The sequence below is a fragment of the Pelobates fuscus genome, chromosome 4 (assembly GCF_036172605.1).
Source record: "Pelobates fuscus isolate aPelFus1 chromosome 4, aPelFus1.pri, whole genome shotgun sequence".
Lineage (NCBI taxonomy): Eukaryota > Metazoa > Chordata > Amphibia > Anura > Pelobatidae > Pelobates > Pelobates fuscus.
In genome coordinates this window covers 269,149,691-269,175,117 of record NC_086320.1, presented here as the reverse complement: position 1 = coordinate 269,175,117, position 25,427 = coordinate 269,149,691, and the positions used below count along the sequence as shown (strand labels likewise).

At 39.5% G+C, this 25,427-nt stretch overlaps 1 protein-coding gene across 1 annotated transcript in view; it reads right to left on the bottom strand.

The window, feature by feature from the left end:
* KIF15 (kinesin family member 15) overlaps positions 1–25,427 on the bottom strand; it is a 102,525-nt gene that overhangs the window by 11,152 nt on the left and 65,946 nt on the right. The window contains exons 20-30 of the mRNA XM_063452102.1: positions 22,922–23,087; positions 14,557–14,707; positions 12,119–12,204; positions 11,233–11,311; positions 10,848–10,934; positions 9,629–9,733; positions 8,721–8,843; positions 8,437–8,583; positions 7,527–7,619; positions 2,281–2,418; positions 2,056–2,165 (exon numbers count right to left, since the gene is read on the bottom strand). Coding sequence (XP_063308172.1) covers positions 2,056–2,165; positions 2,281–2,418; positions 7,527–7,619; positions 8,437–8,583; positions 8,721–8,843; positions 9,629–9,733; positions 10,848–10,934; positions 11,233–11,311; positions 12,119–12,204; positions 14,557–14,707; positions 22,922–23,087 — 1,285 coding nt within the window. The remainder of the gene's footprint in view (positions 1–2,055; positions 2,166–2,280; positions 2,419–7,526; positions 7,620–8,436; positions 8,584–8,720; positions 8,844–9,628; positions 9,734–10,847; positions 10,935–11,232; positions 11,312–12,118; positions 12,205–14,556; positions 14,708–22,921; positions 23,088–25,427) is intronic.

The following is a 25,427-nucleotide window of genomic DNA, read 5'->3' as shown; positions in this document are numbered from 1 at the left end:
TGTGTAAGCCACATGCAAGGAGGTGTGACTAGGGCTGAAGAAAAACTGCTCATAACTCTACCATTTAGGTGTTAAATTGCTTTGAGACTTAAGCTAAAATTGTTTTGGTGACTATTGTGTCCCTTTAAGAAGCATCTCCTACATGCATCAAACCTGGAGTTTAACAAAATATGGATATACCATCTATTACTATAACTCAGCCACAATGCACTCACTCATGATGTAACAAGCATTGACATTATGACGCAGCAGAACACATGTGTACTTCTAAAACAACAGTCACACACAAAAATAGACAGCAGGGGTGCCCAAAAGGTATATCCCCAGATGTTTTATAACTACAGCTCCCATGATGCTTTGTCATTCTAAAGGCTTGCAAGGCATCATAGGAGATGTAGTTCTACAAACTCTGGGGATCTTTTGGGTACCACAGATACACACCAAAGACATAAATTGTCTAGATCTGGCACTATTGCTTAATTAGAATTCTGGTGTCATATGTCGCTGCATGCAGTCCTTCCAGTAACATTTGTAGTAGTATTAAAAGTTACAAATATATAAAAATAATACAGTTTTATCTATACTTTTGAGATATTTAAGTAATTTATACTCAGTGTTGGTGAGCTGTACAAAACTGAAACCAAGTTCCACAGTGTATACATTTTAACTATTGCTGCATGGGTTATTAAGGGCTAAAACCTATCTGAAGGACTGCCAGCATTTCTGCCCTACATGTGCCATGGTATGTGTATACACATGTATATCTAAGTATACAATGCAAATGTATAAGAGTCTATGAATGTATGATTGTGTGTATTCAGGGGAGGGGGGATATATTTGTTTTTGAACATGTTTAAGCATGCCTGTTCACTATTGTGTGCACGCATGAAGGTCAGTGTATAAGAATATAAGTGTGGCAGAAGCAGCCACCAGAGACTCTTATTTACAATGTTATTTGTCCCTAGCTCTATATGTCCATGCATCATGTATATTGTACCTGCATGTTAATGTAATCGGTCCCCGAGCCCGATATATTTACCCGGTTCGGGAACCGATTAAAAGTACCAAATACCAGACCACCCTGCTGTGGTCGTGTGTCTCCTGTTAAGCAAGAAACAATGTTGCACATATCGTTATTGGGTCCGTGGGTGGCCGCCGTTTGCCTAATCTCCACGTGGCGGCGGCCATCTTAACTGCCGAACAGCGGTGTTTGGTCGTCGAGCGTCTGGAACTAAAATCGGACGCTCGACTACCCAGACACCGCTCAGACCTCCAGGATCACCAAACCGTATGATCCAAACTGCCGAACGGCCCGCCGTTCGGTAGTTTGCATTCCCCAGTCTAGGGGATTCATCCGAACCAAAGATTGGGGTCGGATGGCTGAACTGTTCGGCACTTTCTATTCAGTGAAGTAGACCGACTACAGGGCCAGAATCTATGGAGCTGTTTTCGGCTACTGTGTCCCTGCAGTCGGTCAAATCTTTAAATATCTGTAACTCCCGAACCCCTGGTCTGATCTGGGTGAAATTTGAATATGTTACTCACCCAGAGCAGACCTACCAGGGGACCCCTCGTTTATCATCGTACCCCCCGTATTTAGGGGACATTCAGAACCTGGGGAAAACTCAGTTCCCTCTAATTAATTTACCTGCTAATCTAAGGGGAGGAGAGGGAGGGGAGGTGATTGGTTGTTTTGAGTTACCTCCCTTGCATGGGAAAAAGCCATAAAAGAAATTGTGTGAATAAAGCTGACAGTTGACCTCCAAGCTATGTGTCGTCTAGTTCTTGGAGGGAAGGGATTGTAACTACGCTACCCGTTTGATACCTGTATGGGATTGCTGTTCCTGTCTACCAGCGGAGCTACCTTGGATCATACCTCTACTCCGCTACAATAAGCACTTAAGGTTTGAGTAGTTTAGGGTACATATGTCTGTGCGTGTGGAAGAACATTTGAAGATATAATAGACAGCCTTGAAAGTTATCAAGAGTATGATACATAGTCTTCAATAATGAACTGATTTATCAGAATGACCGGCAATAAATTAATAAACTTACTTTTTTTTATCTAGTTGTTTACAGTTTTCCAATTGGCTTTTTAAGTCTTTGCACTGTGTGTGTAACATGTGGATCTCCAGGCGCATGTTTTCCGTTTCACATAGTTGTGTCTGAAACGTATAATTCTAGTATGAGGAATAAGGTCATGCTTTCCAAGAAAAATATTTTTCAGAATAACTGAACCCCAGTCACATAGAATACTACTTTCACATAAAGTTTACATACTTTAAGTCTGAGGATGTCTTCATTTTTTGCTATTCGCTCTTCACTGAATTCAGATACAAGAAGCTCTAAAGTAGTATTCATATTCAGCAGGTTGATTAGCTCAGACTCGCACACAATGCTTTGTGGAGTTCTGGGGGTCTGGAAAACACACAATAACCACTGTAGTTCATTTTTGGAGTACGGTATGTCCAGTTCCAATTAGACTGATATATTTAAAGAATAGAAATATCACAATCACAACATGTAGCTCCCTTATCTACATGCTGTATCAGGACACATCTTTCCCGCAAACCACAGACAATACATAGAAGATCACAATCACTTAAAATGCTGAATGATGTCAAAACTATTACTATCTTTTCCTATGCGTAAGTATGCAAATGCTTGTATCCAAACCAAACACAAAAAATGTGTTCATCTCGGAAATATAGAAGGCAAGTTCAGGTAAGACTACATGTTTCATATACATTACACACTTTGTCGAAATGTGCAGACTTACCTGTAGATGGTTTCATTGTATATTTAAGTGACTGATGCATATTATTGGCATTTTTATACTCACACGTAAATAAAGATGTGGAATTTACATCATTCAGCATTTTGTGATTATTAATGAAACATGTGTAACTCCATTATCCCCATAGGTTTTTGTGCCCGCTCATAAGATGTTATTACACACCAAACCTTGACATATGCTTTTGTGGAGATTTGGTATGTAATAAACTAACATAAGCTATCTGGTTTCACAATGGAATGTCATTTACATATCAAAAGAAGTGGTCATTAAATCGTACAGCATAGATGACTTCTTTAGAGTTTGGGAACAGGCCTAACCAGTGTTTATTTACCAACAGATATGTGGGGAAGGGTTTTTTCCCCAAAGACAGACTGTCTCCTTCACAACTGGGTGATACAGATTTTGCTGGAACTCTCTGGAAAAGGGTGGGTTGGATTGTGGGATATTTAGTTAGGACTACAAGAGATGAGCCAGTGAGGACAGTCTTGGAGAGGAGAGGAGAGCCTTGGGGTCAGGAGATTCCAAGATAGTGAACTGAAAGAGACAGTTTCTCTCCCCCCGCCCCCCCCCCAAAAAAAAGGCCGTACTTGAAGATCTTCTCATTTAAATGTCTAAGTACTGCCCTTTTTCTGTTTATCTATTGATTATGTTGCTTCAAAGATAAATGATACCACACTCTCACAGTGAAATCCAGGTACCTCAAAGACCAGATTGGCAAAAACCCAGTTTAGTAGATATTGGTAGATAGTAGGTCCAGGCATTCAAGATTTCTTCAAAAAGGCAGATTTATTGAAAACTGAATGTGCAACGTTTCAGACTTCATGGAGGCCTTTGTCAAGCTTGACAAAGGCCTCTGTGAAGGCCGAAACATTGCACATTCTGTTTTTAATAAATCTGCCTTTTTTTTTTTTTTAATTCTTTATTTTGGTTGTGCATTTAAGAAAATTACATATAAGCGTTGTACATATCACAGCATCGTAAACAAGTTTCAATACTATACATCCAAAACTGGAAGTGACATTTGAGGAACAGGCACATTTTTATATTAATGTTTAAACAAGCGTTAACCATTTAGTTGCGAAAAGTCCCGTTAGGTATAAAATAGTGATGAGTGACAAAATGTTAACGTAGCGCTCCCTGAAATGAAAATAATAATACGGTAGCTTAAACTCGGTTAGGTACAGGGGGCACGTTACAATTTGTCATGGGCATCAGGAGAGAGATTATCTGGTGAGACCGTGTTATCAAGGCATATTGGGTAGGCAGACATTAACATGGTCAGAGTGGGCAGCTAAACATCATATTGGTAACTGATCAGGCTCACACTGGTAGTATATTATGCTTGCCATGAGATATCTATGTGCATGAAAAAGATGGCATTAACTTAACTAGCATACAAACAAAAGATCTTATGGTTAAACAGTTGTATTCAGGCTTGGTAAATAGTAGACATAGGGATTGTGAAAACAAAGAAGATCATGTTGGCACTACGGTATATGTCACGTTAAAGGAGGTATCATAGAGGTACGCTAGGGGATACATTAGGCAGAACCAAAAACAATGAGGCCCGGTAAAATCAACTGTATTAGGTTGTCTAGCAGTAAGTAGGTCGGCATAAATAGGATAATTAACTCAGTAGTCTCGGGAGTCACCTAGCCCACCCCAGCTGCTGGTATGTTGTTGTTTCCCCAGGTGGCGTTGTGCCAGGGCCATACTGTGAGACATACTGTGCAGTGGGATTTTGCAGTGTCTCTGTTGTAGGGCCTGCAGGGCCGCAGATTGTCTCTGGGTCAGTCCACCTCGGTCAGCCCACACCAGCTCTGGAGGATAGGCTGCTGGGCCCAGAGCACTGGTATCTTCCCTCGTTGGTTGTGGATGGGCTCTGTGCCGGTGTAGTTCGCTGGGCAGCAGCCCTGTCGCATTGTGGACTGTGCTGAACTTGTGCTCCGAGGTCCGTATTCCGTTCGAGTGGTGAGGTAGGGTAGCGCCAACATATTCTGCAGCGCTTAGAGCTGGTAAGCTCAGGACAATGTCCTTGATTTATGTGGCAGCCACATGGGTCCGGCGGGTTGGTGAAGTCTGGGGCAGGCGGCATGCTAGGTTGCAGGGGTGCTAGCAGGTGTGGGATTACGGCCTGGACCTGTGCCCATTACGCGCTGCCGTTGTGGGTGAGCCGCCCAAGAGGGCACTGACCAGGACTCCTTACCGCTTGGCCTCTGCCAACTTGGTGTCTGTGGCTGGATTGCAGGTTTCGCCATTCGTGCCTGTCATGCCCCCTGTTTCTCCGGTGTGTGTGTGAGGCGCGGCGGCCATTTTGCGTCCCATGCGGTCTCATGCTGGGCTCCTTGCTGATCGGTTGTAACGATCAGGTCTCGAGGATGTGTAGACCGGGATCACCCCCCCGGTCCATGGGGGGGGGGGGTACGGGGCCGGTGTCCCCATGGGTCTGACTCTGAGTGCTGGACGGTGTGCTGCAGGGCGGCGGCCGTCCGCCCCGCCTGCCTCCGGGGTAGGCCGCAATGGAGTCAGATCGGCTTTCTCTCCCAGGGGACTGAAGCCTATCAGGCCAGCCTCACCCTGGGTCCAGGATACTCCGCCCGGTGGGGGCCGCCGTTGCCGGTCTGTTTCGAGGTGATAATCTTAAGGTCAGTGTATGGTTTCATTTTAGGTTGCAGGAGCTGGTCTTGCATGCGACCAGCCAGCTCGGCGGTCCGGCCCCGCCCCCCTAAATCTGCCTTTTTGAAGAAACCTTGAGTGCCTGGACCTACTTTCAACGAGTAAATGCAAGAATGGGGGTCAAGGGCTGCGCTTGAACAAAAGAAGTAAAAAGTGTATAAAAATATATATAGATAAAATAAGCAATAAAAATAAAATCAAGTAAAGTTCATCCGGATGTATAGAAAAATAAATATAAATGAAATTGAAACAGTCTCACTGGTGTGTAATGATACGGTAATAATCCTCAAGTGTTGCTCCGTCCGTATGGTAGGTAGTCCATATATGTGAAAATAAAAGAGAAAAGAAAAAGCTGCCAATGGTGAAATATTGTATGTCCAGATGTGGTATATATTCAAAGGAAATGTATTTCACTCACATTTGTTGGAGCTTTAGCCAGCTCTAGGAGAAAAGACACTTAGTGGTTTGATCCCCACTATCGGATGTACTTAGATGGTTGGTCCGTCTATCCGGCTTGGGATTCCTGTAGTGTAGGCTAGGACCTAACTTTTATTGATTAAAATACACTTATTAAAACCATTATGGTTTTAATAAGTGTATTTTAATCAATAAGTTATTTTTGGTTACCTTTTATACTAGGACCAATTGTATACTTATTTTTATTGTATTTTATACATTTTTAATATTTTTTTATATATTTTTATATTATCATACTATAGTTTTATTATTACTTTTTATTCGGAGTGTATCCCGTCAAAAGAAATCCTTAGGTGGGGATAATTCCACCAGCGCTGTGGCAATAGAGCAGTACCTGTCTGCTCTATTCTTGTAAGTATAACTCTTTTAAATATATTACCTTGTTGTTCACACTGAGAGCACTATTTGCGGTTTTATATATATATTCCGTGGACATCTACCATCCAATACCGGAAAGGCGGACCTATCTCCCCAGCATTAAAGAACAACGCATATCTGAGTAGGTCCTAGCCTACACTACAGGAATCCCAAGCCGGATAGACGGACCAACCATCTAAGTACATCCGATAGTGGGGATCAAACCACTAAGTGTCTTTTCTCCTAGAGCTGGCTAAAGCTCCAACAAATGTGAGTGAAATACATTTGCTTTGAATATATGCCACATCTGGACATACAATATTTCACCATTGGCAGCTTTTTCTTCTCTTTTATTTTCACATATATGGACTACCTACCATACGGAAGGAGCAACACTTGAGGATTATTACCGTATCATTACACACCAGTGAGACTGTTTCAATTTCATTTATATTTATTTTTCTATACATCCGGATGAACTTTACTTGATTTTATTATTATAGCTTATTTTATCTATATATATTTTTATACACGTTTTACTTCTTTTGTTCAAGCGCAGCCCTTGACCCCCATTCTTGCATTTTCTTGTTTTCAATAAAGGGTTTCCCGAGGGATCTCCCTTTTAGGGTTGCTGCTTAATTGAATTAGCGCAGACTCTTCCTCCTTTTTGTTTTACTACTTTCAACGAGTATCTATTGAATATGGACTGGATCTGTTTATAATGAGTACGGTGTATATTCTTTTAAAATCTGTAACAGTATGCCAAGAAAATATTAACATTAGATTTTTCTATACACTTGTATTTGTATTTTATTTATCACACATTCCTTAAAGAATAACCTCATAAAAGGGTCATAATTTCCTACAGAATGGTCATAATTTCTTACAACATCTTAGATGTAGCAGTTCTTGAAGAGGGAAGGCATTTATATTCGTAATTAGGGACAGATGAAATGTAACCTTGGCTAGAGTATAGTTTCACGCTAGGAAATCAGATGGCGTAAGCCCTTGAAAAGTACCTTAATACAGCATATTAGAGCTTTATATAAAAAAAGAAAAAAGTTGAAGGGAAAAAAAAAAAAAAAACAATCAGCAAAACCCTTCTGTTTTCTACACTATGCTCAAATTTCACATATAAACACACTTTGTCAAATCCTTTTTGGCAGTTAGTAAAAGTGAAAATGCTAGCTTGGTTAGCATTTATATTTAGAATTCTTACCTGTGGGAGCTGAACTGGAGAACACGTGCTGCTATGTGTCTGCATTATTTCTTCTTTAGAATTTTCCATTTTAAAGTCTTCAAACTGTTTAACCTAAGGGGGCAAATATATACACACACAAATAATGCTATTACTTAAGTTTAGAAATCACATGATCTATAAAAACAGAATTTAAGAAAATGTGCCACATTTAACTAAAAAGATGCTTCCATAACATTTATAGTTAAGAGCACTAAACTAATGTATAGTATATTAAAAGGGTCAGTCTAAGCACCATGACCTCTACAGCTTACTGAACTGATTTTGTGTAGATACTGACCCTGCAATCTGAAGGCATTTATTCTTTGTATCCTGGCCATACAACCCTAAAGCGGTCAATCAGGGTTAAAAATTAAATAAACCCCTTTTTAGCAGGGTTTCTGTAAACTGGGGGCCTGCTTTGCCATGGAACTGTTATAGTCTAATGTGGGTCAGGTCCAGACTACCATATCATGGTCTACCTAAAAATAAAAATAAAAGAAAACGAGAAAGTAATGCTAACTAACCTGCCTGTGTGGGGAGCTCAAAGGAAATCAAAGGGGGGTGTGACTGGTGACCATTTTAATGTCACTAGTCAGGGAAGCTACCCATTTGTGATGACTGCCGCTTGGATGTATGGGAAATAAGAATATATATATATATATATATATATATATATTTTTTTTTATTCCCTACGTGAAAACTACTACACAAAATAAAAAGTGCCAGAAAAAAAAGTGTTTAGTAGCCACATTACTTCAGTTTAATGCATATTTACTTCTCTACTAAACAAAAAACAACTAACATTTTCCCCAGTGTGAAACAAGGTTTGGACTGTTTTTTTTTTTTTTTGTTAACCCTTACAGTTTATCTGTGTAGGCTTCTTAAATACCTGGTCAGATAATTCTTTTATTAGCTGGTCTTTTCTAAGCAGTTCTTCTTGAAGGTTATGAAGTAAGGTCTCCTGTTTATTAAATGCTTCCGTTAACTTTGATAGCTGTTCAGTAGCGTGAATTAGGTCATCGCATAAAAGCTCACTCTGTTAGGAAAACGCACACATATTACAATACAATGGATAAAACCCCTCCACACAAAAAACAAAAAACCTTAATATTTATGCTATGGTACTCATACAGGCAATATAAATTGTAGAGCTGTATGTCAGTATTAACATACCTCAATCTTATCAGCAGACTGCTTTCTTTCCAAGCTCTCTCTAAGTTCCTCTACCAACCTCTCTTGCTTTTCCAAAACATTTCTGCTTTCTTCCTTCTCTGATAAGACAGAACTGTATTTACTCTGTTAAAAGAGAAAAATATCAGGTTTATTTTTCTTACATACACAATTTAACAGTCTAAATTACGTTCGTATTGCATGTACCATCTGAAAATGGTATTTTGCCAACAAGAAATGCAATTCAAATTTAGCTGTGAGTGCAGCATTGAAATTATTATATGCGAATGAAAAAAACAAAATAATAATTAAGACACCTCCAGACACATTCAGTGACTGCACTAATAAATGCTATGAATATATTTTCTGACATTGCGTGTGTAAGTTTATATGCTGCCTTAAGTCGTATGTATTTTTTTCCTTTTTAAAGAAGTGCAGTCAATGAAGTTCATTTAAATCCATTCAACGGAGTTGAACGCCAGAGTTAGTACTTTAGTATTGTTTCAATCTAGATTGTGCAACTACCATATTAGAGATGTAATAAAATGCAAGGCATTCTTATTTGAAATCGTAAGCCTTCAAGTGGATTGTATTTACATGCACAAGTTGCCAGGCAAGAGCCAAGTAAATTGTCAGACCACTTAGTGTGGAAAGATGCCAGGGTACTCCGGTCACTATAACCACTAAAGATATAGCATACTGTTAAAAAAAAAAAAAAAGTTTTCAATCAATGAGCAGAGGAATTATCTGGGCTGTCTGAGGAGTAACTAATGAGCTTTCCAAGAGATGTCCCTGGCTGAGCCGGCACAGATTGTTTGATGCCTCAACATCTACAAGTTAGCACCCATTATTAAGTTCATAGATCCCATTATGTCTTTGTGCAATTAAAATTACATTTAAAATATACATACGTTAATGTCTTCAAGCTCTCTTGTGAGTACGTCTATTGATTCTGCTTTGTGGCTGATTGTTGTTCTCAGTACTTGAATTTGATTCATGAGATCAGCTACAACTTCCTTAGGTCAGTAATAAAAACACAACATGTAAAACAGTCAGCGTGTCATTCAAACATAAGGACTGGGTGGCATAAATTATCATGTATTAAGTATTAAATCAGAAAGTATATATTCCTTTTATTTGGTCTGCAGAAGCAAAATCTATTGGTTCTATCCACACTGGGTTTCCACTAGTAGATACCACTGTCCAAAGAAAACTCATAATATGACAACTTTTATTCTCTAAATACTATGTTAAAAGTCACCAATCATCCTCTAAGATCAACGAAAATGGAAGGTGCACAAGATTTAAAAAAAAAAAAAAAAAAAAAGGCAGCAAGTCTGCTCCGAGAGTAGGCAATTTAAGTTAATTGTTCTATAAAATGGTTATTTGCAAATAGAGCACAGAAAGCATGCATACATACAAATAGGCAATGATGTCGACATTGTACAAGAAGTATGGAATGTGGATCATACTATTCTTTACAGCTCGTGCTATTGAGCGTTACACTGGTTTGATTGCTCTACCACCTCAAATGTTGCTATACACTATCATCTTTAGTGAACCACCTGCAAAAAAATAGTCACTCATTAACTGAGTGTCAGAGATATGCTTGGCACATTGCAAAGCAATGCCACACAAAGGGATACATTGTATAATAAGAAATTATGTAAAAAGGAAGGGTGCATTATGTTTTTATGTATTCTGGGGCTCCGAGTTGACCTGGATGATAATCAAAAAATGCCATTCCAACAGATATCAACAAGCTTTCATGCTGGCTAAAGAGTACATTAAATGATCATTCCACGGAGCAGGTCTTTACTTGTTATCCAGCGTTGTTACAATTATCCAGTGTCTCACTTCTTATTGTATCCATCCTCAATATGATTTGGGAATGTCACTCAAATGCTATTAGCAGTGAAGAATTCCAAGGTTGGGAACTGTGATTTGTTATGTTTCCTTTTACGAGTAATTGTGTAGTTTTGGTGTTAAAGATCATAAGTTACAGTATATTCAAACAAACTGTCCCTAGTCGTCACAATTGGTTAATGTCCCCTTCTAAAATGAATATTTAAAAACAGACAGTTAATTTGCCCTTTTGAATTAGCTTCATTCCTGAAGTGGGGAACCTACCTGGTCAGCAGATTTTATTTTCTCTAGGTCTGTTATAGTCTCCTTGGATGCAGTCAAATTTTGTTCGAGTTTGTGAAGTTCGATGGCCTAAAATATTTTGATCAATATAACATGGCCATTATTACAATATAAACACACTTATGACAACTTTAAAACTAATCAAGTGCACAAAGTGCCACAAGTGCAGCATATCAACTGTTTTATAACATTTTAATTACATTTAAAAAGGCACCAATTGTGCTGATATTTTTTCTTGTTTCACCGTGTTATACTGAAAGTAAAAAAATAAACAAACCATGCAATGCCTGTTGAAAATAAACATTATGGAGAAAAAAAAAAAAAAAAAATGTCCAAAATAAGAATATTTGGAAAAAAGAATTGATACCTGCTGTTCACAACGAGTCATCAGCTCTGAACACTGCTTCTTAAGATGTACACTCTCATCCAGAACTCTAACAAGTTCCCTTAAACCAGAAGAACAACATTGTATGTGAAAAAGAGTCAGCATCAGTTACATGAAGGTAAATGCTTCCACTAAACTAAAGACTGGATACGAGAGATTAGACTTCTCTAGAAGGCCTCGGTCATGCTTAGTACAAAATCGTACAGCAAATATGCACAACTAATATGGATTAAATTACTGGTACATTTGTATTGTTCGATACTGTGGTGCTAAACATTTGTGAGCTTGTGCGAGTTCCCTAAGGAATGGTGAACTATTAATATGGCTCACACATGAATAAGTACATGCAACTTCCTTCCCAGAAATGGCATGCATTGTGGGTTGCAAGGTCATACCATATGTGGTTTGCATTTATTGCCCATGCCCACTTGGAATCAGAAACAATATTTACATATACATAGCTTTCAAACTGCATTTTGTGGGAATTATGTCAGCACAATGCACAGACTACATTTGTGGCATCTGCACAGTACATGGTTATCAAGGCCTGTTTCAAACAGAGTTTTTAACCTATTTTTCAGTAAGTTCATAAATCACAGTATCTCTTTAAGATATAGCTAGAGCACAAAATGCTGACCAAACTACATGCTGTGTTGTGATCCTTACATATACACATTCATATTTCTAGGTGCACTTTTACTTTTTAAGCAACACACTAATAAGCATGAAACTACATTTGCAGCTCAATGGCTGACATATTAATATAGAAAAGTGTTGGATTTATATTAGGGCCCAGTAATGTTAGGCCTCAAAACAATATTATTTGAAGACAAACAATACAATGGTCTTTAAATAACATGTTGCATACTTTGATGTATTTTCTTTGTTTTCCTGGAGCTGAGATTCGAGCTTCTGTCTGCATTCTTTTTCAGTTTCAAGAAGTTCCAACAGTTCCTGTTTCAGACAACAACATGCAATGTATATTTGAAGTCTAAGGAGAATACATTAACTTGAACATTAGCTCCAACCCTTGTACAGAGAACATAAATATGCATGCTTTTTATAAATAAGCAGACTCATTAAAGCGGCACTGTCATGCCGAACTTACCTTTCCTCAATCTCTTCCTCTTCTCCCCCTCTCTCAGGATCTGTTCTTCTTTTCTTCCTGTCTTCTTTAAAATCATAAGACAAAGAAGGGACCAGCTTTGACCAGCGGAGGAGCAAAGTGTGCTTCATTTCCACTGGTCAGAGCAATTTTCCCACAATTCTTACCTTTCCTCTGTGATCTCGAGATGCTTCCTGTCATTTTAGAAGAAACTGCCGAATTGCGTTGTGACTGAATGATAATGACGGGGGAGGACCTACTGTCCTCCATCCCCCTCCCCCCCCCACCCCTGTGCGGTGGGTGTGGGGAGACGACGACCTACTGTCCGTCCCCCACCCTTGAGCGGTAGGTGGGGGCCATAAAGATTATGAGGGGGGGGAAACCTACTGTTCTCTCCCCCCCACGGGCAGCGGGTGGGGCCCTAAGACAAATCTCCACCCCTCCTCCCCCCACATCAAACCCCTATTCACCCCCACCCCCCATCCCGCGTGGGAAAGTTCTTTGGAATTTTCCCACTCTGATTGGTTAAATTCCAAGTCCACCAATCAGAGTGTTATGAGTCAAATTACACAGCGTGGGAAAATTTCAAAGAACTTTCCCACGCTGTGTAAAATGACACAAAGCACTCTGATTGGATGGATTCGATTTTTTTTTTGCGCTCAGGTTTTTTTTATTTTATTTTAAGTTCGACGGATATGATGGCTTTATTGGGGCTGAAAAATTAAGATTTTAGAAAAAGGAAGACGTCAAATGGTAAGTTAAATTTTTCTTTACAGGTTAGTTATTTTATTCCCCCATCACTATTTTTTAGGGTGAGGGGGGTAGGTAGGGGGTAACTTTTTTTTTGGGGTGGGTGACTAGGGGCTTGGGCACCCCTAGTCACCTTTGATAGGAGGGGGGGGGGGAGGGAGGAGATTTGTCTTAGGGCCAGGGGTGGGGAGAACAGTAGATAGTAGTTTTTATTTTGTTTAGTGGACATGTCCCTACTCGTGGTATAGCGAGTAGGGGCATTCGGGAGATTTTAATCTCCCTTATGCTATTATGGGGGTCATATTGACATGGGGGGGGCTTAGGAAGTGGCGGGGAGCACTGCTCCCTGCCGCTTCTATCTTTACATATTACAAGGAGGGAGCTGCGAGCCGGTAGCTCCCTCCTTGTAATAACCTGCACGAACAAACAAACACCGATACTCATTGTTTGTTTGTTCGTCTGAAATATCCATCCATTCGTCTTTCTGACGAATGAATGAATAGATGAAATTCCCGTTCGCATGTCCAAGTGTTTCACTGGGCATGTGCGGGAATCTCACAGTCTGTCTAGTGTGGGCAGGTGACGTGTCCCACAGGGACATGATCTACCAACACAAAGATGGCGGCGCCCTGAATATAGATCGAGGAAGAAAATAAATAAAAAAATAGGTAATATGTGGGGCTTAGGGATGACTAGGGGGTCAGTTAGATGTACTGGAGTCGGGAGGGGGGTTAAAAAAAAAAAAAAAAAAAAAAAAAAAAGGGATTCGGCCAGGACAGTGCCGCTTTAAAGTGAATAAGAGGGACCGTAAAAACTTAGGGGAGACAAACACACACATGCAAATAAAAAGTACCAGACAAGAGACATTGCTTGTATGAATGAAATTAAGCCACCTGCAAACTTTAGCACAGTGTACAATGAACTATGTGTAATAAGCCTGCAGAGACCAAAATCAAAGAAGTAGCAGTTTCCAAAGACTTATTCAGCCAATTATGTTTAAAATGCTTTAGTGGGTCTTTGTTTAGTTGGATAGATAAATGCTCTTCTTGGTGTCAAAATGATGTATAGCCCATCAATGTACAATCACTTTCTATTTCTTACTAGTCTGCTTATTCATCATTCTGTTTTGCCATCTGAAAAGCTTAAACTTCTGCAGATTTGGCAATAGAAAGTGAACTCCATTCAGGTCACTGCACATATTGCGTATAATTTAATGCATATTATGATGCAACATACTATGACTACCCATCAGCTCACCCATGTTTAGAATGTAAATGTTGTCAGTACTTATTTACATAATAAAACAGAAAAGCTAACAGTTCACAAAAATATGTGACCTTAAAAAAAAATAAAAAATAATAATAATTAAAAAAAAAAACTTTTTTTGTAAAGCCCTTTTTAAAATGTGTTTAAATTTCAGAGCTCAAACTTAGGAACTTCAAAACACTTACATTAAGCTCAGCTTTCAGAGTCTCATTTTCTTGCTTGCTGTCAGAGAGCTCCCGTTTTAGGTTGTCTGTCTCAAATTTCATCACTTCTTCCAGGTTATCATAAGCATCCTGAAGTGATCGCCTTTCCTCTATTAGGGTTTCATGCTCTAACCTTTAACACAAATTAAAAATGCATGGCAAGTTTACAACATTTATGTATAGACCAATAAAATAGAATAAAGGATAACTATAAGCACCATGACCACTTCAGTGATTTGAATTAGTCATGGTTCTTGGAATCTGTATGTGTAACTATGCACACACAGAGTAAAAGTACTCTGCAGCTAGAGGTGAAACTCTGGCAACTTGCAAATGTTAAATGTGCATATTGGACACCTGTTAGCACACATAGCATGCGGGCGACAGACATAACAGCACCCGAGTCTTTGTTGCCCAAGTCCTCATCTCAGCAGTTCTCTGGAAAAGCTCTCCACCTACAGCAGAGCCGGTGCAAGGATTCCAGCCGCCCTAGGCAAAGATCTATTTTGCCACTCCCTCAAGAATGTAAATACATTCTCTCAGAAGTTTGTTCACTAAACTCTGAATTTTAGTGAATTGAAAATCGAATTGCAAAGTGTAAGCAAAAACAGCTGAGCTGTGATGGTATCAGAGTTGGAGAATTCTTCTAAATCAGCTATTTTGGCCTAAATTTGCCGTTTGGTTTCCAGTTCGGTCTAATCAGCTGCCCCTTTCCTCCACAGTGCTTATTTCTAATCATAAAAATTTGTCTCATTTACGTTTATCCCAATCTTTCTCCTGTTACATTTCCCGAAGCTTGCAGTCTCTATGTTCATGATTTCTCTGCTCACCCTATACCACTGATTCTCTCCAGCCTGTTTCTCTTTATTCCAGTAGAGTTATTATCTGGAGTGAGAATTGTTGGAAATTCAAAGTGAATTTCTAATTTAAGAACAAAAAAAAAAATACCAGATACATTCTTCAGATTTGGCTACTTTGATTTCAAATTAATTTTTATTTCATTAAGAATTCTCAACAATTCTCACTTTAGTGAATAAACCCTGTGATTGACTATTGTAATTTTCTCTTTTCTTTTCCTTGTCTATTCACTAAACAGAGAGTTGAAATATCAATTGCAATATTTAAGGTAAAAAGTTATGTTATCAACACAACTTTTTCAAATCACTGTTCAGTGAATAGACTACTAATAGTCTATTTGCTTGTTCTTGTTTAAGAAAAAAAGGCCAAGCCATTTAGTGGCAAATATCTAGGAAACAGAAGACATTTAGTAAACAGAGTTTGGGGAGAAATTTGGGAAACAGAGAGACTGGTGAGCCTGGGAAGATATTTATGGAAAGGATATGGACCAGAGACATTAAGGGAAAGCAGAGAAATCAGTGAGAAATGTATGGAAAAGAAAGACCAGATAGACAGGTATTTAGGAAACAGACATTTAGTAGACATTTTAGGAGAGACTAGGAGCAGACATTTAGGGAAAGAAAGACTGCCCAATACATCTATACACACACACTGCCCAATACATCTATACACACACACACACACACACACACTGCCCAATACATCTATACACACACACACACTGCCCAATACATCTATACACACACACACACACACACACACACACACACTGCCCAATACATCTATACACACACACACACACTGCCCAATACATCTACACACACACACACACACTGCCCAATACATCTATATACACACACACACACACACTGCCCAATACATCTATACACACACACACTGCCCAATACATCTATACACACACACACAGCCCAATACATCTATACACACACACACACACTGCCCAATACATCTATACACACACACACACACACACTGCCCAATACATCTATACACACACACACACACTGCCCAATACATCTATACACACACACACACACTGCCCAATACATCTATACACACACACACACACTGCCCAATACATCTATACACACACACACACTGCCCAATACATCTATATACACACACACACACTGCCCAATACATCTATATACACACACACACACACTGCCCAATACATCTATATACACACACACACACTGCCCAATACATCTATATACACACACACTGCCCAATACATCTATATACACACACACACACTGCCCAATACATCTATATACACACACACACACTGCCCAATACATCTATATACACACACACTGCCCAATACATCTATATACACACACACTGCCCAATACATCTATCTATCTATATACACACACACTGCCCAATACATCTATATACACACACACACACACACTGCCCAATACATCTATATACACACACTGCCCAATACATCTATATACACACACTGCCCAATACATCTATATACACACACACACACTGCCCAATACATCTATATACACACACACACACTGCCCAATACATCTATATACACACACACACACTGCCCAATACATCTATATACACACACACTGCCCAATACATCTATATACACACACACTGCCCAATACATCTATATACACACACACTGCCCAATACATCTATATACACACACACTGCCCAATACATCTATATACACACACACACACTGCCCAATACATCTATATACACACACACACACACACTGCCCAATACATCTATATATACACACACTGCCCAATACATCTATATATACACACACACACACACACACTGCCCAATACATCTATATACACACACACACACTGCCCAATACATCTATATACACACACACACTGCCCAATACATCTATATACACACACACACACTGCCCAATACATCTATATACACACACACACTGCCCAATACATCTATATACACACACACACTGCCCAATACATCTATATACACACACACACACACACTGCCCAATACATCTATATACACACACACACACACACACACTGCCCAATACATCTATCTATATACACACACACTGCCCAATACATCTATATACACACACACACACTGCCCAATACATCTATATACACACACTGCCCAATACATCTATATACACACACTGCCCAATACATCTATATACACACACACACACTGCCCAATACATCTATATACACACACACACACTGCCCAATACATCTATATACACACACACACACTGCCCAATACATCTATATACACACACACACACTGCCCAATACATCTATACACACACACACACACTGCCCAATACATCTATATACACACACACACACTGCCCAATACATCTATATACACACACACACACTGCCCAATACATCTATATACACACACACACACTGCCCAATACATCTATATACACACACACACTGCCCAATACATCTATATACACACACACACACTGCCCAATACATCTATATACACACACACACACACTGCCCAATACATCTATATACACACACACACACACTGCCCAATACATCTATATACACACACACACACTGCCCAATACATCTATATACACACACACACTGCCCAATACATCTATATACACACACACACACACACACTGCCCAATACATCTATATACACACACACACACACACACACAGCCCAATACATCTATATACACACACACACACACAGCCCAATACATCTATATATACACACACACTGCCCAATACATCTATATATACACACACACACACTGCCCAATACATCTATATATACACACACACACACTGCCCAATACATCTATATATACACACACACACACTGCCCAATACATCTATATATACACACACACACTGCCCAATACATCTATATATACACACACACACACTGCCCAATACATCTATATATACACACACACACACTGCCCAATACATCTATATACACACACACACACTGCCCAATACATCTATATACACACACACACACTGCCCAATACATCTATATACACACACACACACACACTGCCCAATACATCTATACACACACACACACACTGCCCAATACATCTATATACACACACACACACACTGCCCAATACATCTATACACACACACACACTGCCCAATACATCTATATACACACACACACACACTGCCCAATACATCTATATACACACACACACACTGCCCAATACATCTATATACACACACACACACACACTGCCCAATACATCTATACACACACACACACTGCCCAATACATCTATACACACACACACACACTGCCCAATACATCTATACACACACACACACACACACACACTGCCCAATACATCTATACACACACACACACACACTGCCCAATACATCTATACACACACACACACACACACACTGCCCAATACATCTATACACACACACACACACACTGCCCAATACATCTATACACACACACACACACACTGCCCAATACATCTATACACACACACACACACACTGCCCAATACATCTATATACACACACACACACACTGCCCAATACATCTATATACACACACACACACACTGCCCAATACATCTATATACACACACACACACACTGCCCAATACATCTATATACACACACACACACACTGCCCAATACATCTATACACACACACACACACTGCCCAATACATCTATACACACACACACACACACTGCCCAATACATCTATATACACACACACACACACTGCCCAATACATCTATATACACACACACACACACTGCCCAATACATCTATATACACACACACACACACTGCCCAATACATCTATATACACACACACACACACACTGCCCAATACATCTATATACACACACACACACACACTGCCCAATACATCTATATACACACACACACACACTGCCCAATACATCTATATACACACACACACACACACACTGCCCAATACATCTATACACACACATACACTGCCCAATACATCTATACACACACACACACACACACACACTGCCCAATACATCTATACACACACACACTGCCCAATACATCTATACACACACACACACACTGCCCAATACATCTATACACACACACACACACACACTGCCCAATACATCTATACACACACACACACACACTGCCCAATACATCTATACACACACACACACACTGCCCAATACATCTATACACACACACACACACACTGCCCAATACATCTATACACACACACACACACACTGCCCAATACATCTACACACACACACACACACACTGCCCAATACATCTATACACACACACACTGCCCAATACATCTATACACACACACACACACACACACTGCCCAATACATCTATACACACACACACACACACACTGCCCAATACATCTATACACACACACACACACACTGCCCAATACATCTATACACACACACACACACACTGCCCAATACATCTACACACACACACACACACACTGCCCAATACATCTACACACACACACACTGCCCAATACATCTACACACACACACACTGCCCAATACATCTACACACACACACACTGCCCAATACATCTACACACACACACACTGCCCAATACATCTACACACACACACACTGCCCAATACATCTACACACACACACACTGCCCAATACATCTACACACACACACACACTGCCCAATACATCTACACACACACACACTGCCCAATACATCTACACACACACACACACTGCCCAATACATCTACACACACACTGCCCAATACATCTACACACACACTGCCCAATACATCTACACACACACTGCCCAATACATCTACACACACACTGCCCAATACATCTACACACACACTGCCCAATACATCTACACACACACTGCCCAATACATCTACACACACACTGCCCAATACATCTACACACACACTGCCCAATACATCTACACACACACTGCCCAATACATCTACACACACTGCCCAATACATCTACACACACTGCCCAATACATCTACACACACACACACACTGCCCAATACATCTACACACACTGCCCAATACATCTATATACACACACACTGCCCAATACATAAATCCATATAAGCACGCTGCCTAATACATACATATGTGTGCCCTAAATGTACATGCATGCTAGGTAACACACCTATGCATGCACCTATACACATGCTGGCTTATACATAAAACCAATACTGCCTAATACATACAGTTTACATTGAATACATATTTTTTTCACTGTGATAAATTATGCATTTATTTCTTTGGTGGGATTGAATATGCAAGTGTGGCATTTAATTTATAATATTGGTGGGATTTGGTGGGAATTTATGTTACAGTGAACTTGTTCAACAGGTTCACTGTAAGTAAAACATTTTATTTTCAATATAATATATAATTATATTAATATGAATTATAAATATAATTGGTCACATGTTCACACACACGTCACTCACATCAGTTTACAAACATACTTTATTTACACACACACACACACACACACACACACACACCCTTAGACTCCATGTGGGCCATACATGTGCTAGTGCTGTAGAGGATTAACCAACCTCCTGTCACAGGAGAGACATTATACTGAAACTTTTACCTGGTATTGTGGCTCCTTTGCTTCCTGCTCTATCCTGCGTGCCCAGCAGATGAAACAGCTGTGCTGGGGGTGGCTAAAGAGCCGCTCACCCAGCGCTTCAGCTCCAGACAGGAACGGTCCACAAGGACCATTTGCTGATCGGCAAATGCCCTTTTTTGCCTAATGGAAGCACCTGCCCTGATCTACAATGAGAGGGAGTGAAGTCACCAGAGGAGGATCGGGCTGCAAGTAAATGTTTGATCTTGGCGTAATCTTTATTTTTGTTTCTTCTTTTTAAGGGGAGTAGGTAGAATGCCTGCAAGGGTTACTCTAATCAAAAACGGTTTTCTTAAAATTAACACACACCGTTTTTTTATGTGCTTCACCAACTGAATTAACACAGTGGTCAGTGAAGAACAAGCTCCACCCTGCTGTGACAGGTCCACACTACTGGATAACACTAAAGACATGTGCAGGCATTTTAAAATAGGACTGATCTATCTAATGAATATATGTGAAGCAATTGTCCGCTTATATATGAAATTGATCATTATATGGGAACTTGAACATAGTTTTAGATTAATCTTCAACATTCAGTTAAAAGAACATTAATCACCATAACTACTAAAACGTGCTTTAGTTTTGGTGCCAGTTGTGTCCCGGTACACCCTATTGTCATTTTTCACCTTACTAATCATTTAAAAAAAGACAGAAGCTTTTGTGGCTTGTAAAGTTGCAAGGTTTATATTCTGGTGGTATAAAGTTTATACTGAAACTTTACCTGATATTGTGGCTCCTTTACTTTTCTTGGGTTATACAATGTCTAAATACTGTGGCCAAGTGTTTCAAAATAAAATCTGCTCATGTTTAATTTAAGTTACAAGATTACTTGTTCCTGTTCTGCACATTTCTTATAAGCTACATAAATTTGCAGGTGTTCTCCAGCTATAAGTCAATCACTCTATAAATGAGTACAGCATAGTTCTCTGCCAATGTTTATTAGCATTCCACTCACACATCATACAGAGTTCTAAATAACAGAAGCAAGCGTCAAAATGAAATCTACGATGGTCATATTGGGGGGATATGTCTCATGGGAGCTGCAACATTAGGAAAGTATATTTAACTTTATCTGAGGTTTCTTTTTTATGGAGACACCATGTATAGGTTATAGACCATCTCAGAGCATTGAAAACCTGTGCTGTGGTAATCTATGCAGCATATATAGTTAGCTCATCAAGTCTATAGTTATATTTTTAAACATTCAGGTACTGAATTACATATTCCATACAGCCTTGTTAAGCAGAGGCTATATATATATATATATATATATATATATATATATATATATATATATATATATAGAGAGAGAGAGATACACACATATACACACTGTTCTCAAACCTTTTCTCCACCCCCCCTCCCCCCTTCTAGTGGAGAATAAGGTGGCAGCCAGACCTACTGGCCTGACTAGTAAGACGGTTGCTAGCACCACTGCCAGGCTCACTCTTCCCACCCCATCACAGGGCACCTCATAGGGAGGCATCAGTAGGCACAGCAACTTATCACTACTAGGCACACTGACCATACTAGCTAAAATGCAGATTTGGTCTCTACAAAGGGTTCACGTAGACTAAGTCTCTCTCAAGCACCGCACTTTGAGTGGATCGTTTGTAGAACATTGTTCGCTGATTATTTTTACTCTTGTGATGCTGTACTGTACTTAAATGTTGACAAAATGCACAATTGAAACCGGGGTACCCCTCCGATCTTTTTAAAAAAATACAATAAACTACAAAATAAAAAAAACAAAAAACACTCCATGCCAAGTATCCCTTTACCTGACATTATCCAGTTGTAGCTGTACGTTCATATGTCTGTCAGATAACTGGCTCAGCTCCTTCTCCTGCTTGTCTTTAAAAGCACTGTATTCAGACTTCACATTTCGGAGCTCTCTGTCCGCAGACTGAAGAACCACTCGAAGATCGTGAACCTCACTCTTCAGTACTGTTACATAACACACAAGATACAGTTAGCCGTCACCAGGCCTACTTCAAAGATCACAATTTACCACCCAAAGGAGAATCTTAGTACCTGGTATAACTAGAAATGTATTAATTTATTTTACATAACTATTCAATTTAACCTAAAGTTTTACTTGACCAAGAAGTGCTGGAAGAAACATTGACCACAAACAGACCTAATTTTCGGTTTTACAGTGATTGTCCTTGGCATTTTGTGCTACTGTAATTATTGGTCATCTTTTCACTATCTAACGTCTCCACTTTGAAGAATGAGGAAGGCCACGCTTGTAAACAACGATTTCATGTTACTGCATACACATTAACATTACAACATTATTATTACAATGCATACCTTGTAGGCAAACTGTCACTGTTTAAAACTCTGCTAAGACAGCAGACATTTTACTATAGAGCTTTTCAGGTACTGAATACTTATGGGATTCACATTACACAAACCACAGGCTCCACACCCACCATTGTTCCTTATAAATTAAATCAAATCCTGCACCTCAAGGTCGCTAAATAATAGTTCAACCCGCATAATACTTGAAGCTTGAAATGAAAAAAAAAAAAAAAATAAAAAAATAAAAAAAAAAGGTCCAGCGTTCAATGGAGAAATTTCACTACTGCTCGTTCCAAACAAATCCTAATATTTTTTTTCTTATAATTCCATACACAACCTCAAAAAAGCAAATGTACATATACAAAAACCACATATATTGCATCTCCTATCATGTGGCAGTATCACATCACATCTTGTGCTCCACACACACGTCAGATATGCATAAGGGGACACACAGCACTTGGATTTGCTTTTAAATGGCAAAAACACAGATTTCAAGATAATATTTGATGAAAATGAAACCTTTTCCATTAGTAAATCTTGAATTAAGAGGCTATGGTAGAAGAACTATACCATGTTTCAGTATACATACTGTATTAAGCAACTAAATTGCTCTATGATGTACTATTGTCACAGAAGACTAAATTGTTAGAACTTGAAACCTTCAAAATGAACGGAAGAGTTTCAACAGGACCTTGCATGAAAAACAAGGTATGGTAAAGAAACCCACATCACTTTAAGGTAAACATCTTGCAGAGGTTCAAAAGTACTGGACAGATAGAACAGAACCAAATTTTGGTCCCAGGGAGGTGTAATTTGTCTAAAAGTAAGTTTTATGTTCTAGATTGTTTTAATAAATCTAATAATGAGGAGCCAAGTTTCTGACAGTCATGAAATCAATAGCTTAAATGTGAACTTTTACAGATGCTGATTTGAATCCTTTGAAACCCCATCTGTAGGAACATTCAAAAAGGTATCAATCCTCTTCAAACATCTAAAGGAACACCACTTAAATTCCCACCCCCAACCACTAGATACAATGATAAGTTTTTGTTAATAGACTTTCGACTTCAACACGACCCTTAGCAATTAAAATCTCCCAATAATTGGCCATGCAGTTAACTTGCATGCTTCAAGAAATTTCCTGTGTGATGCCTGATGCTCCAGAATCTGGCAGAATCCAAAATGTTTATTTTGACAACTCCTGAAATGCATGTTATTTCTCTGAAAAAAAAAAACTCCTGTAACTAGGAATAGGGTTCTCCCCCACCAAAAAAGTTGTTCCCTTGTGGATGACCAACTATGGCGACTTGAATTTAGGGAGAGATTATTACTGGTCATTCCTTTAGAAGGTTTTCTTGTAAAAGGTTTCATGTGTGCTTTGGTCCAGTTAAAGGGACACTATAGACACCTGGCCAACTTAAGCTTAATGAGGTTATTCAGGTGAGAACTATAGCTCCCTGCAGCCTTTTCTCATGAAAATACAGTGTTTACATTGAAAGCTAGGAACACCTCTAGCTGCAGTCACTCAGACTGCCACCAGAGGGACTTCCGAGTTAATGGATGCGTAATTCGGATTCAAACATATGTGTTGTCAGAGCACAGGGCACTGTGCACGAGCATCCTGTCTCCCTGAGGCTGTCAGCAGCGCGTGGGAGTCGGCTGGAGGATGCAGAGATCTGACTTCAAACTGTAAGTACACTTATTTTTAAAGTTTAGAGTGAGTGTGAGAGAGAGAGAGAGAGAGAGAGACAGAGAGTGGGCGGGTGGCCGAGTGAGTAATTGTGAGTGTGGGTGGGTGAGTGATGGTTGGATCCATCCATCCCTCCCTCCCTCAGCTGGATAGGGAGGGATGGATATGGATGAACGGACATAGTATGTGTATGTTTGAAATTTTTTTTTTTTTTTTTTTTTTTTAATTCTTTATTTTTGATGTGCGGGTGGTTACAGAGCATTGTCATGCGCCACAACGGCGTTCAG